The sequence below is a fragment of the Acanthisitta chloris genome, unplaced genomic scaffold (assembly GCF_000695815.1).
Source record: "Acanthisitta chloris isolate BGI_N310 unplaced genomic scaffold, ASM69581v1 scaffold45290, whole genome shotgun sequence".
Lineage (NCBI taxonomy): Eukaryota > Metazoa > Chordata > Aves > Passeriformes > Acanthisittidae > Acanthisitta > Acanthisitta chloris.
Genome location: NW_008651932.1, coordinates 38,628 through 53,666, shown reverse-complemented (window position 1 = coordinate 53,666; position 15,039 = coordinate 38,628). Strand labels below are relative to the sequence as shown.

At 36.4% G+C, this 15,039-nt stretch overlaps 1 protein-coding gene across 1 annotated transcript in view; it reads left to right on the top strand.

Moving 5' to 3' along the window:
* LOC103802543 (15 kDa selenoprotein) overlaps window positions 1-14,779 on the top strand; it is a gene marked incomplete at its 5' end in the record, with an annotated part of 24,138 nt that extends 9,359 nt beyond the window's left edge. The window contains 3 exon segments of the mRNA XM_009075029.1: window positions 3,263-3,326; window positions 12,067-12,116; window positions 13,785-14,779. Of these exon segments, the coding sequence (XP_009073277.1) occupies window positions 3,263-3,326; window positions 12,067-12,116; window positions 13,785-13,916 (246 nt within the window).
* Between the last annotated feature and the right edge of the window lie 260 nt (window positions 14,780-15,039).

Below are 15,039 nucleotides of genomic sequence, written 5' to 3'. Positions count from 1 at the left end.
AGGAATGTAATTTTTCTTCTGGAGTCTTTGCCATGAGTTACTGTGATAACAATGCTGTATCTATGTATAAATGAGGCGCCACTAGAATTGTGTCTTGCAGAAATTACTTCAATTCCCTTCCTAATAGCAGGGAAAGTGTTTTCTTTCACCTGAGTTAAGTTTCTTTGGTTTTATTTACTGGAACAATTATTTTTACAATACATATTTTTATATAGCACAGTTCTGATGTAGGTCATGATATTCTGCTATAATTGCCACTTTCCTTCATCATCAGAGTAGACATGACTGATAGTGTGGCTTTCCTCGCTCAGTTGTGAAGAACCATCTTGATTTCATCAGTATGAACTGTTACAAGAGGTTCAGGTGCTTCACAAAAAGCTTTTGAATGAAACTGAACTCAAGTTGATGCTTTGGAAAAGATGAGGGAAAAGTTCAGATACTATCACAATAGCCTTAGCATTCTATTAGAACGCTTTAAAAAAGCTAAGTTCTTTTCATAGACGCAGACATGAATCAGCCGGGAAGTCACAACAGCACTAGTTTTGGATGTTAAAATGGACACTAGTAATACTTTAGTGAGTCTTTATTTCATTGCTTGTAGTACGAAACTCACTTCCATGAGCAGTAAAACAAGTGAAGCATTGCTTTACAATGAACTAACTCATGAGTTAAGCATTGTGTAATGAGCTGACTGGAGATGTTTGTATGCCTCCATGCTGAGTGGATACATGTCATTCTTAGTCCTACTTGAGCACAGTGACTGCCTTCACAGGGAAGTTTGGAGAACATCTGCTCTGGTCACAGTGAGGTGGTAGCAGCAGTAGATACTAACAAGTCTGCTTCTGTTGTGGGCTAAGCGATGCAAATAAACCTGTGTTTCTTGCAAAAGACACCTCTGTTTAGAGTTATAAATGAAGTCAATTGATTCTTCTTTTATTCTGGTCTCACCATCGAGAGAGCAGTGGTTTGTCCCAGCATGAATCTGAACCTTTCTGTACCAGCACAGTTGGGCTTCAATTACAGCTGAATTACAAGCTCAAAATTTAGATATCAATGATTGAGCTGTTTTCTTTGTTAAAATTTACTTCTATCGGATGTTGGCCAGGACTCACAAATTGGGACTAGTGTGTAATTATAAAATGTCTCACATATTTTAGATTCCTACAGTGATCTTGTTCCATAGAAATTCTTGTTTGAAAGGGAGGAAATAACTGTAAGAATTAGTTGCAGTAATAAGAATTCAAAAATGCTTGTTTTACCATTGTCTTAAATATGGGTGTTCTTAGCTCTTTATACAGTTACATAAAAGAGTTAATTAACTAGATAGAAGGCTGTTTATTCCTTTGTCTGCCTCTTTGGTAGAAAAATGCAGATAACAGTATCAGAGAACCAGTATAAATGTTCAGTGGATTATTGAGTGTGCAAGCTGATATCTAGATCAAGGATTGCTGATAGAATTGTTGTTGAATATTTCTTAAAGAATAACAAATAGAGACAAGGTAAGTGAAGTCTCTAATATCACTATTCCATGTTTTCTCCATCTTTGTAATTACTTCATGTTTTAATTCCAGAGGAACTTTAATTATGCAAGCTAGTATCTTAGCTGTTTATCACTGCCTTTTTTAATTAAAACCTTTATTTGGGTGGTGAAGCAGCTTTTAAAAAATTGTATTTTTGGTCTCTTGAGCATTGCTTCATAGTAGTTCTGGGTTTTAATAGTCAAATCTTAGTTTTTTATCTTAAATCTAATTTCTAGTTGAAAATGTATCTGTAGTTAAGCAAATTTCTGAGATGCTGTTCTGAACAGATAATGCAGTGTAACATTTTCTGTTCAGTTTCCCGTGGAAATAATGATGCTGATTAGTTCACACCAAGAGAGAAGTTGTAATTTCCTTGCAAATGATTACAGTATTTCTTACGTTCTAATTCATACTATTGAGGAAAATATTTAGTTGAACCTGAATTTGGAATACTCATATTCTGAAATGAAGATGTATTTCTGGCTGTCCGTAATGCATACACAGATAGGTAATGAAGTGTTAATGAAATTGTCTTTGATATTTCTGTCATATCACATGTGGTTTGCTTTTATGGCTTTTTCAGAGGGGTTAGGACTCATTAAATTTCTTAGTGAAAGCTTATTTTTCGTTACATGTATCCACAGTTCATATTTTAAGTGAAATGTGAATTTGCTTCAGTTCAGTACGGTTATATTTTTACCTATCCTGACTGGCACGTTTGTTATGAAAACACTGTCTAAAAGAAGATGAAAGCAGAGATCTTAATTGTTTATAGAAGGTAATGAGTCTAATCAAAAATTTTTAACTGAAGCTACTTCTGTCTGCTTCTCTTTAAACACTGGGGTTTTGACGGATGTAATACAGACAGTATTGACAACTATGTGTAAGATTAAAAAGCTTAACTTTATACTGTATGAAGTTCTATTTTGGTAGCTGGAAAATCTGTTGTTAATTTACGTTTAAGATTCAGCAAACTATAGAATCAATTGCATGTTGCCAAAAAAACCCAAAATAGTTTTAAAAACATTGCAGTATACAAGATAATTAGGATTTTTAAATTTAGATACAACATAAAATTGAAACTGACTTATATTTTAATTATACTGAATCTGAGTATCTTGCATAGCTGACAGAAGTGATTGACAGCTAAGCGCAAGCATCGAAGTTATCCCAGTCTGTGTGTGTTACCTCAGCCAAGGCACATCAGTGTGATCTGTCCTCCTGCAGTCACAGCTAGCTACAGTCATCTAATATTCATCCCAAATGAGAAGTCTAAAGTCACTGCCTTATCTTTATTATAAGCAGTATTTCATTGTCCCAGTTAGGTTTAAAATGGAAATTAAAATTTCACTTAATGAGACTTTGTTAGCATCTTTGGGGAGAAAGAAATGGTTTTCCTATTACTGGTCCATAATTCCCATTGTAACATGTCTGATAACATTTTTATAATGAAACTTTGCTTACAGCAACAGCATATCTCAAATGATCTTTATTCTTGTTTTTGCATTTGTACTGCAATGAATGAAAATTGTCCTGTATCTTGAGTGAACAGTCAGTTGTTGCATAAATCAGAGACAGGTCTGGAATTGTGATTCTATTTAGGATCTTATTAGTAATTAGCATCAGCACAATAGCATTTTGTCTCCTCAAAGTAAAATAGTCCAACAGATAACACACCATAAGTAAACTAGTAATTTAGATAATTTTTTTTGGTCATTAACAGCTTCTATTTATTGTTACAGCTTTATGCAGGAGCTGTCCTAGAGGTATGTGGATGAAAACTGGGAAGGTTCCCTCAAGTCCAGGGTAAGTACAGCCACTACTGTTCTTTCAAATGTGAAATACTGTCACAGCTGAATGACAAAATGTACTTTTAAGTACTCTTGCAAGTAGTCATAAATTTAGTATATTAGATCAGTAAAGTTGCATTGACCTGAGACTCATGGAACTGGTCTCCAGTAATTGGTAGATGAAATTATATTGTGCACTTAAGGAACTACTTTATTTTCACAGATCCTGCCATATGACTGTTTTAGCAGTGGATAATGATAGTCAACTAAAGGGAATGGAATACAGTAGTGTAAAAGGAAAATCAGTACCATCAGTGAGTGGTGGGAGGAAGCAGCAGGAAGAGCATCTGTGAGAAATTCCACTTTTCTTACAAACGGGGAAGAGCTTAGGTGATAGCAGTACTTCGGTTATTTGGGGTTTTTGTCATGTAAGGAAGACTCTAATACTGTACTTTGGACATAGAGAAGAAAGAATAACCTAGCTTTAGAATTTAACATTGCACAAACAGCATGTTTCCTTCTACCATGGGCAGTATTAATACCTTCCTGTCTGAAGATTGGCTGACAAACAAGTTTTAAAAAAGAAGGTTTTAAAACGGGTTATAATTTACATAAGTTGTGCTGCTCCAGACCCTCTCCTGCCACCTCTACCCACACACAGTTCAGATGAATGACTGCCAGCCCAGAGCCAAGCTGTTTTCTCTTTTCCACTCTTTAAAATGTCAAAATAAGAATTGTTTAAATGACTTGTCCTACTTCAGGGGCATGAGGAGATTAACTTTTTTAGCTCAGAAGTCCATAGTATCTCCATGACCATTCAAATTTATCAGACATAAAAACATTCCCAAGCAACCTGTTGTTGCCCATTCACTCAGCTGCTTTATGGTTATGAATTTGTAACAGTTAAATGCTCCTTTGAGCTATAGGTTTGAAGGAAAAGGTCAACCTGTTAGCCTGACTCCAGCCTGCATTATGTCCTCAGTTATCTTCTTGTGTAGGTCCTAAAAAGCAATGGCCCTCAGCTCCTGCTGTACGCACACCATGAAATATGTTCCAAAGGCTTGGAACAGTGCAGAGGGAAAAACTTGTACATTTTGAATATTTTTTTTCCTTTCAATACTTGGTTGATTAAACTGGCTCAAATATTTACATTCCATTAAGCATATAGCTTGCTATTTAAAATGACTGAATAAATTTCAGCAGTTTTTAAGTAGCATCTCTGTTTTGACTACCAGTTGTTCTTTAGTACAGTAAGAACTAAAAAAAAAAAAAAGGACTGAGTAGTGCACTTAATTTCTCTTTTGCCTTTTCATCGCTAATATCTGCAGTTACCCAATCTATATTTATCTTGACTAAATTTACTGCTAGGGAATTAGAACAGGTTGGAAGATGGGATAAATTTTAAGAGCATCCATAGAAATTTTAAAAAGCAGCAGAATATATTCTTCCAGCTGGTATTTGTCTTCACACTAGTATTAATCTGAGAATACTTTTACTTAGATTTTCTCCTTGATTTTAACTTTTATCAGAAACAGTATTTAATGTCTCCATCTTAAGACATTAACATTCAAGAAGTGTTTTTATTTCAGCTTTTCACTTGGATGTTTTCTATGGAAGTTAGGTTGCCTGAAGGTCATGCTGCTGCTTTTGAAGCATTGTCTTTGTAGGCTTCATTGAACTGTGTAGCCTGTCATTGACAATGTCTCATCACAAATAACTCTGATTGGTTTTGCATAGCTTCTGTGAGGATTTTGGTGGAGTTTTTTGGGTGTGGGTGGTTTTCCCCCAGAATATACAGAAAATGGCACCGTTAATTGCAGGGCTGTGTATCTGTTAGAATTACAGGGATTAGTGTATGTTACTCCTGTATCTGACTGTGATGTCTTCACCTTTAAGTACCTGTGTAAATTATTTTGTCACTTTGCTTACTTCCATAGACTTGATGTGTCTCAGGCTGTTTCTGGATTGTATTTTATTTGGTCAAAGGGTGAACAGTGTTGTTTTGTTGGGTTTTTTTTTATGATAAGATTCACATCTTAAAATAGTTAAGGAGTAAAATCAGTTGAGTTAAAAAAGGTTTGTAAAAGTTGCACAGTTGGAAAAATCTGTAGGTTGCTCGTGGTTACTAAATGCAATATTCTGTGGTCCTTCTGTATCAAAACTTCTTTCAAAATCACTGGTTACGTAATTTTTAGTTATATATAGTTGCTGAATACACCTGTGTGCCTGAAATGTGAGAATCATTACATATGGAACACATTTGTAGATACTGGGAAAGCAAAGAAGTGAGAAGTGATTAAAAAAATCTAGTCCTCAGCAAGATTATCTCAGTCTTAAACTGGGTGTTATCGTTTGTAATGTCACACCAAACTACTAAAGGCTTTTGTGAGTATGGCCAAGGATGTCTCTTAGGTGTTTCAAATCCAGCTTCTTCTGAAAAGTCAGATATAAACAAAATAACTGTACATACAAACAAATGTACAGACATTTCTGTACGTCTCTAAGTTCAGTATTGAAATACTTTGCCTGCTGAGTTTCCCTTAAAAATAAATTGCTCCATTATAAATGCTGTACTCTAAAATTCATTCCTATATTACATATATTTTGAAATTGTTCTGTGTAAAACTATTCTTAAATATTTATCATTTAAAATCACTCCATCAAAGCAGAACATTGAAAACCTAAGTGACAAGATTCATAGATGAAGCAATATCTTATTATACCAGGTAACACAGAAAATGTGACAGTTTTTAGCTGACACCCGTAAAAACTAAGGCTCTGAAATGGAATAATAAATTAGCTGGGTCAGTGATTAATCTAGAATATTTGTTTTAAGTTGACTTTAGAGTGGCAGCTGTGTTCTGTTCACAGTGGGGTAGGAGAACATTGTTTAGGCTCCCACATTCTTTCCAGTTTGTTTAACAAAAACAGAATTGGGCTGTTTTTTCCATTGAACATTTCTTCCATATTTCTCTGCATTCTTTTTTTTATCAATAAAGTAACTCTCACCTCTCCCTGTGTTAGTTAAGAAATGGATGTTCTGCCAGCAAATCTTACAGAAACAAGGTCCCTTGATCCTTGACCTCAAGCAGTATGCAGCTACATTAGACCCTCTGACTGTAGAGTCAGTAAGCATTATTACCTTGCCCAAGTTCTGCAAGTGTGAAGGGTTTTCTTTTTGCTACTAACATGTATTTTCTTATGGGGTTGTATTGTATGAGGTAAGATCACTCATTTCCTGGTTATTTTAATCTGTAATTCTTAAATACTGATGAAAGAAAGTTAGAAAATTATATGAACCTTAAATCTTGCATTGCTGGAAGCATTAGTAAAACTCCTTCCAAGAAATGTAGGCTATTGTAGTGGGAAACATGCATTGCTTTATGATAGTCTTTTGTAAACAGATAATACACAAATTAAAACAGTACTTCTCTTCAGATTCAGAAATTTATCTTGCTCAACTGCTTCTGCAAAGTACTTTGTGTTTGGGTTTTTGTAAAGTTTCTTCTTCAGGCTTGATCGGAGCTCTGCCTTGGATTTGCTTTTGAAACCAAGTGGTGCCTTGTATAAAATCATGAACAGCTGCATTGTGACTTGATTAACAGACTACAAATAGGAGTTATTGATGTGCCATATGAGTTCTTATATTTAAATTTTTATTTCAGACTGAGGTCCTCAAGAGGTAAAGAGCTATAGTCATTAAAGTGTAAATGAGTGCTTGGTGTGTGCTGTAGTTCTGCCTTTTTTGCTAGGCTCTCCCAGCATCTTTTGAAGCAGGCTCGTGCCATCTTCAAAACTGCAGAGCATGTATTTGTCCCCAAAACAAATTATTGAAGAGTCTGAGGAAAGACATTAATGCTTTTAGTTTGTCTGTATTCCCAGTGATTTACATACATTTTTAGCAAATATTGCCACTTGTCTTAGCAATGCTTAGCTATTGGTGACATTATTAAATGTTGGGATTTCCTGTCTTTGTAAAATACCCTTCTCTTGTTCTTCCTTTTGGTTTGGTTACTTTTCTTTTTCATAGGTTTAACACTTGATAGTTGGCAATGCCTCAGTGAAACCATTTTCTAATTCAAGTTCATTTCAGGTACAAAATGGTGAAGTCTGTGGTATGGTCAAGTCCTTTGCATCTTGTTTATGTACAGTTCTGTGACATGTGCAAACTTGTGCCTCTAGCAAAATTTTTTACTTTCAAACTGCTCCTATCTAATAATTCGGGGCCAAGTAAGCAGACTGCTCTTTGTTTCATTGGTTTATCTGCAGTAATGTTACACTTGCTTTCTCTTGATTGAAATTAACTCAGAACAACTACTTACAGATAATTTTAGACATACTTTCATCATCCTCCTGTGTATTAGTATTAGATCAATTCAGTTACTACCTATAACACATTCTATATAAGTTTAATATTTCTTATTTTCGAGTTTTAAAAATCAGTTGTACATGCTGCACTGAGTTGCACAAAGTACTGTGCTGCTGTTGGATAAAATGTCTTTTGAAAGATAGAACTTGTGTGCTTCCTATTGCCAATTCAATCTGTGGAACATTTAAATGAATCACAAAAAAGTTTAAATGTTTCTCTAAAAATAGTTCATCCTTTAGACTAATTTTGAAGCATTCTTCCTTATTCATGAATGATGTTGGAAACATTCCTTTCTGATGAGCACTAACAATGCTTTGCTCTGATCACATAATGGACTTATTTGGTGTAATACTGAGGGACAGGAGGGATAGACACCATCATCAAAGAAAGGATCCTGCTGCTTTCCAGTGCACAATCAGGACTTTTAATAAGACTTATCAGTAATATGAAGCTGTGTATCTATGCACAGCCTCAAGACTTTAGAAGAAGCTAAAAGTTTCTGTTTGCTACGAAGTTAGCATAAACTGAGAAGTTTATGTCCAGTTTACAAAGCTGGATAAATCCCCATGGCCATATATAGTCCTCATAAGTGTCACAACAGTAAGCAATAGAGTAAATCTAAACTAAAAGCACAACTTTGTAAATAACAAAAGGGTGAGAAGTTTGAATAAGTGGGTTTTTCCATTACTAGTAGATACTCAATGACATTAAATTCTTACTAGAAGACAGGCTGCAGTTAATAGAAGGAAAAATTGTGCAGTAAATATTTATTCATTGACCTTGTGCTGGAGATCTGACTAGTTCTGACTTGTGCTTTTGCGCTACTAAAATCTGAAACTGATATAATAGAGACAGAAAGGGTTAGGGGTTTTTTTTAACCTCCTCCAGGTCATTCTAATTTGTGGCCATTATTATCCTTCTGATGTGTGTACAGACAGACAAGGTTAAAATGCTTGTCTGTGTGCATAGTTGTTTGAAAACTAGTGAGATTTTTATTGCCATTGTACATTGGCTCTCACTCAAGTATTAAGAGATTAGTTTAATTTTTTTTTCAACATGATTGTGTACTTTTTCATTTGCAGACCAAGCAGGTTATCTTTGCTCCTGAAGCAGAAATTTAAATAACATGTATATTCCTGAATTCCAACAAACTAGTTTTCACAGACTTCCTTAAAACAGAGTAGTGTTATACATCAAAACAAAGGGACATTATAACAATAGCAGGGAGTATTCTGCTGTGTTCATAGGCAGAGGCTGCCTTTAGGTCTGTAAAAGGACTGTTCAGGATTACCTCTCCCTGCAAAACAGTGGTGCAGGGCAGACTTTAAAATGCTCATACACACCTGATCCTTCTCTGACCTTTCAGTTGTAGCTGATTGCCTGGCAATCCAGTCTGCTCTGCAGGCACACCTCAGGAGTGCCTGCAAACAGAAGGTGTGTGCTTCAGTGTTGTACATGTTTTATAAGAGCATAAGGTGAAGTGATTTTGCAAAGCTGCCAGTAGAGCAGCTCTGACTCCTAGTCTGGTGTTTAATTCACCAGAACATAGTGTCATGGCACCAAACTCAGAGTTCATCTTGCAGAAGTCAGAGTGGAAAATGCCTTCCCTGCTTGCTCATGGATGGACTAGAGAGATGCTTGTTTCTCTAGTGTGTAATTTCTAAAGCTGCTAGAGAGAGAAAAAGCTAGGATTCTAGCATTGAACATCAAGCTACCAAATAGTGGTGTAAAGATGATGCGCAAGTAGCCTTTAGACATAGGATCATAGGAAGCAACAATGTTGGTGTCAGAGTACAGAGGGAACTGTTGGGGCAGTGCTGAAAGTGGAGCATTTACTCCACATCACATGATAAGCAGTTGGGTGTCCCAAAATGTGCACGGTAGCTGCATCTGACTTCCTAACCCTATCAGTTCCATTTCAAAGACTGTTAATTCAACTCAAAGACTGATTTTGTGGAAAGAAACGAAAAAAAGTGTTTGATGGGATAATCTGTATTTTAATGCATGTCAGTATTTTAGTTTCTCATTTTAGCTTTCAAAATTCAGAATATACAAATTAAGTCATTTGTACAGTGAGTGTTTTTCTTTGTTGCATTGCAAATTCGAGTGACTGATGCAGAAAGTCACTATGATCAGCATTAGGAATAAATATGCCATAACAGAAACTGATTTTGTTCCAGCTGTCTAAAATTTCAGGAAAAATGTTCTATAGTGCTTGAGCTTTCAGAAGATTTAGACATTTGACATTGATACAAGTGTGTAATAGCTACTTTTAACATGACAAAATGTAACACTGCCTATAGAATACTTTCTTCTTCCACCTAATTCTGTTTCCATTTTATGGGAGCTTGTGCAGTCCAACACTGCAGCCAGAGGACAGCTACTCCTGTCCAAATGAGCTTTCATCTGTCACTCAAGTAACAAATCCTCACACCTGTTACAAGTTTTAAGTGCTGTAACCTGAGGTAACTCCCAAAGGCAATTCTTTAATACAGTTCAGTTCCAGAGTTTAGATTTGCTTTGGAAACTTTATCCATTTTACTGTGCTCTCTTTAAGTTTTGCAATTAAAGTTACCCACTGTACTGACTGCTTCTTACATCCTCCTTCTCATATAAAGCCCCAGAGACTGATGTCAGCTTTAGATTTAAATTGAAGAAAAATGTGGAAAAATTCTTCATGAATTCTGTGGACTTAACAAAGAATAAGAAACATCTTTGCCACTTTTATGCATGTTGCTGTTGGTGACAGCCTAGACAACAGGTCACAAGTACATAGGAAATGCTGAAGTTGAAATTACATCTTTGAGTTTAAATCAGAATTGAACTGCAGTATGTGAGCAAGCACTAGTTATTTAGTGCTATTTGAAATTGTTATACAAGCACAGCTTACGCATGACGTAAGTGTATGGTCCTGTAGGAGGAACAAACACAAGTCTTTTCTTCAGGGGCCTGATATGTCTGGCAGCTCCTTGGGCCACTGGTATTTTTTAACTTGTTCATACTGTGTAGTGGTTTGTGCAGCAGGCAGAGTATATGATTTTGGTCTATACTGGGAGCACAGTGGAAGAGGGAAGAAAATAAATGCCACTCTGTATAACCATGCTGAGAAAGTGCTAAGGTAACTGCCTGCAGTAATATAAAGATAGGTATAAAGATGCCGGGGGACATCTCTGCAATTACTGAGGAAAGCACTACACTTTGTGAGGCAGTATGAAACATTAGTCCTGAGGTTACACTCATCTCCATGCACCAGCTGGATGCACTGCAATTTGTGAGAGATTCATTGTTGCCTAACCTTGAAAAAGCAGCTTTAACATGCAGCTAGCACCTTTGTAGGATTCAATCCGTACTGACAGGGTTCATCCGTGGGGAGATGCTACTGACGTACTACAGGAGTGTCCTGAATCCACTTAATGTCAATACAGATACTGAACTCAGCCTCTAGCACAACCTGACTGCAAAAAGGAGGAATGAGGATTCTGTTATTTTCTAAATAAATTTTACATACCCCTAGAACTCAGACGTTCATTAGGGTAAAGTGTTTGGAAACGGGGTTATGCTCACACCTAATCCTGAAAAAAATTCATAATGTCTTCCCAAAGTTAAGGTTAACACGAGGCCTGGATAGTGCTGTAGGGATACAGGGACTGTGCTGCTGTGAATCTCTCCTGTTTGCTGACTAGAACTTCAGGTGAGGAATTGTGCAGTGACAGCAGCTCACCTCAGACCTGAACGTCTCTCCATGGAGCTGACAGGCCATAGGGTCTGTCTTAAAGCCTTTAGGAGTGTCAAGAGACGAGGCAATAGCGGCTTCTCTGCTTGTTTTCTGGTCTTGTTTTCTTGCTGGTTTTCAACACCTAATCTCAGAGATCTCTGCAAGACAAGATTGTCTGTCTTGTTTGTAAGAATAACACCTCTACCCACAGTTTCCTCCGTGCCCTTTCCCCCGCACTGCTGCAGCATGTGTGCAGTGTGCTGATGAGATGGGTCTCATATTTAGCCTCCCTCACAGAGCTTATCTTCAGCCAGATTTTGATCTCTCTAACGCTTGTCCTCACATTTGCGTATCACAGCAGCATATGGCCCAGGCTGCTGAAGGCTGTCAGTTTTACATGCAGATAAACTGACTTACACAGTTCCACTAGCGTTCAAGGAAAACCCAAGCAGATAGGAGTCTTGCTTGGAATAGTAGCAAAAGTAGGTATTCCTTTGGCATAAGTTTAGTATTGTTAATTTTGTGAGGATGTTAAGATTTTTAACATTGAAAATATCTTCTAAAGCATCATTCTAAAAGAAATAATTTGGGGAATACTAATTGATGTAAATCTACTTTATGCAACTGGAGAAGAGTTTGATTATCTTTTTCTTTCTTTTCTCCAAACCATAGCTTTTGTCAGGAGTGATAAGCCAAAACTCTTCAGGGGACTGCAGATCAAGGTGAGTAGTAACCTAACTTTTCTATTTGGGATGTTAGGAAGAATTAAGTTTGGTGGAGACTGTCCTCCTGTGGATTGTTCCCTCTTTGCTGATCAAGTAATCCTTTAGCAGAGGATATATATTTGCATTGCAATATGAAGCTTTATAAGTTCCTGCTAGTGATATTAATTTGTTTATTGCTCAGTAACTGTTCAGTACCAATTCTTTGTTGTTGGGAGGCTGGTTTATTTTATTGTTGTTTGGTTTTAATCCAAGAAAAAAATTATACTGGAACCCATAATTAATAGCAGATGGGAAAAGAATTTCAGTAATGCTTACATTCTGTCCTTACCCTGTGGACATCTTGGATTTACTCAAGCTTATTCTGCCATAGTTTCCTTTTCTTCTGTTCTCCTCTCGTTTTCTTATGGAGCTGCCATTTCTATACATTTGGTGATTCTTAGATTTTTCTCCTCCCTTCTCAGTATTTCCTTGCTGTTTTCTATTGTGCTGCTTTTTTCTTTATAGACTGCAAACATCCAGCTTTATAGAAATGTACATACTGAATAGTGTTTCTTATGACTTGCATATATGCAAAGCTGCATAAGCTGCACTGTCTTGAGCTCCAACAATTCATTTGTTTCATGATCTAGTGTAAGACTTCACCTTCCTCTTAAAATCCTATGTGAACTTCAAGTGTACTTCACAGATACACATCTTGATTCTCACATCTTATGCTCCTGTCTCCATTCCCCAAATGGCACCATCTGGAATCACTTCATAGCTATGCATGCCTGCAATAAGTGATTTGTCTTCTTAGCAGCAGATTCCATCGAAAACAGATTTCCTCTGTCTCACGCATTCATGTCTCTGTGTCCTCCAGTTTCTTTCCAAAGCTTTCTCTCCTTCTGCATGTCTGACTCCTTCTTTTTTTAAAAAAAAATGTTGTAGCTGTATTGAACATCCAAGAAGTCTAGACTACAATTGGTATAGAGCACTACCAGAAAAAAATGTAGTGCAAATATATCTGTATTTATTGCAAGACTTTTAGAAAACTGATTAGAGGTGCCACTAGCTTCATTAAGTAAAACCAACCAGCTTAGCTCAGTAGAGCAAAGTGAAATATTCCTGGGGAAATCTTTCCATAAACTTAAATGGTCAGAGCCTTTTAATACTGCTAAAAGCTTTTATTTGCATTATATATTTTGTGATTTGGTGAGTTTGCAGAAGCATTAAGGAATTATGTTACTAGCAAAGTGTAGTAGGCAGAGATACATCACAGCAGGAAAGAATGTGATTAAAATAGAAATTGATAGTAAAATTTTGACCTATTAAAGTGACCTGAAATTTCTACAATGCTAAAAAGGCTATTGATCATATGAGAAAAATCATTCATCCGCTTGATTCAACAATCCAACTTTGGTAACGTAAAACAGTTGAGGTAAATGCCATCTTTCAAATCCACTGCCCCTCTGCACATGCATTAACTGGAGAACAAGTGGATGTTTCTCACACACACCCTCATCCCCACCCCTCTTCATTTCACTTATTCTCCCACTTTTCTCTCTTTGACACTAAATGCAAGTCAGAAGTCTGAATTGATTTAAATCACCTGAGAGCAGGGGAAGTGTTCATACGGAGAATGCATTTCCAGCCCAAGGTAACTGACTTTTCCTTTCTTCCCCACAGTATGTGCGTGGTTCTGACCCTGTCCTAAAGCTGCTGGACGACAGTGGGAACATTGCAGAAGAGCTGAGCATCCTCAAGTGGAATACAGATAGTGTGGAAGAATTTCTAAGTGAAAAATTAGAACGTCTATAAGCCACTGCTTTCCATCCTCTTTCCTTTTCCTATTTTGTCATGGTAATCTTCTCAAATGAAGTGCACTACAATTGAAAAAACATTCCATCTTCTATATTAGTTTTAAAATATCTGTTGTGCTGTACTAAACATCTCGTAATTAGAAGGGAAGCTTCAGCACACATATCTGACAAGTTGACAAACAATAGCTTGTCTTAACATTGTTATTTCAGCTCTTAATGCATTTATCACTAAGAAAATGCCTTGTTTCAAAGTTCATTATGCAAATATCAGTTTGTTATAATTGGGCCTGTTTTTACAAATGCTCTTAAAACTGAAGAGCTTGAAATAATTGGAATGATTGCCGTGCTCTTTGTCTGCTGCTCTTTCTAAGAAAGTCAGAACCAAATGCAATCTTCTCTCTCCCAAAGAAACTTGGCTACTAATGCCCTTTTCTTTGTTTTGTATTCAAACTGTCCTTTTCTAGAAGTATTGTTTACAGGAGTATCTAGTTCACAGGTTCTGAAGGCAATGGAGGAACTCATGCTCTGATATGTGAAACATTTACTAAGTACACTTTAGTGAAGACTACATAGAAAACCCCTGAGGTGTATGGAAGTCAGATGTCAGGTGTGCTTTACATTAAGTGTTTTGCTTCAGAAAACATGAGCTATAAGTCTTGAAAAGCTTTTCCTTCTAATTTTCAGAAGTTTATTGGAAACCTGTTTATCAAATGAATTTAGAAACTTCTTTTAAAATGTGTATTTTTCTTTCTCAGTTGAAATTGATGTGAACAGGGAATATAGATAGGTAATGAGTCAAATCCATTAAGACTTGTCAGGTTTTTTCCACTTAAAGTGAATAAATATGGTAATCAAGAATAATGTGGTTTTTTTCTGGAGTCTAATTAGCAAGTAAGTCTTCCCTTTAACATGGGTATTATGCTGTGACCTGAAGTGATACTCCATTTTTCTCTTCATATATAATTTTCTCAAGAAATTTCTCTATAATTTACAGACTTATTCCCAACTTTTGAAAAGAAATCATCAGCTTCATAGCAGAACAATCAGCCTGGGACTGAGACCACACTAAACTATCAGAAGTAATACACTAACGTGGTTCTTTAGGCGTAGCCTCTTATTCT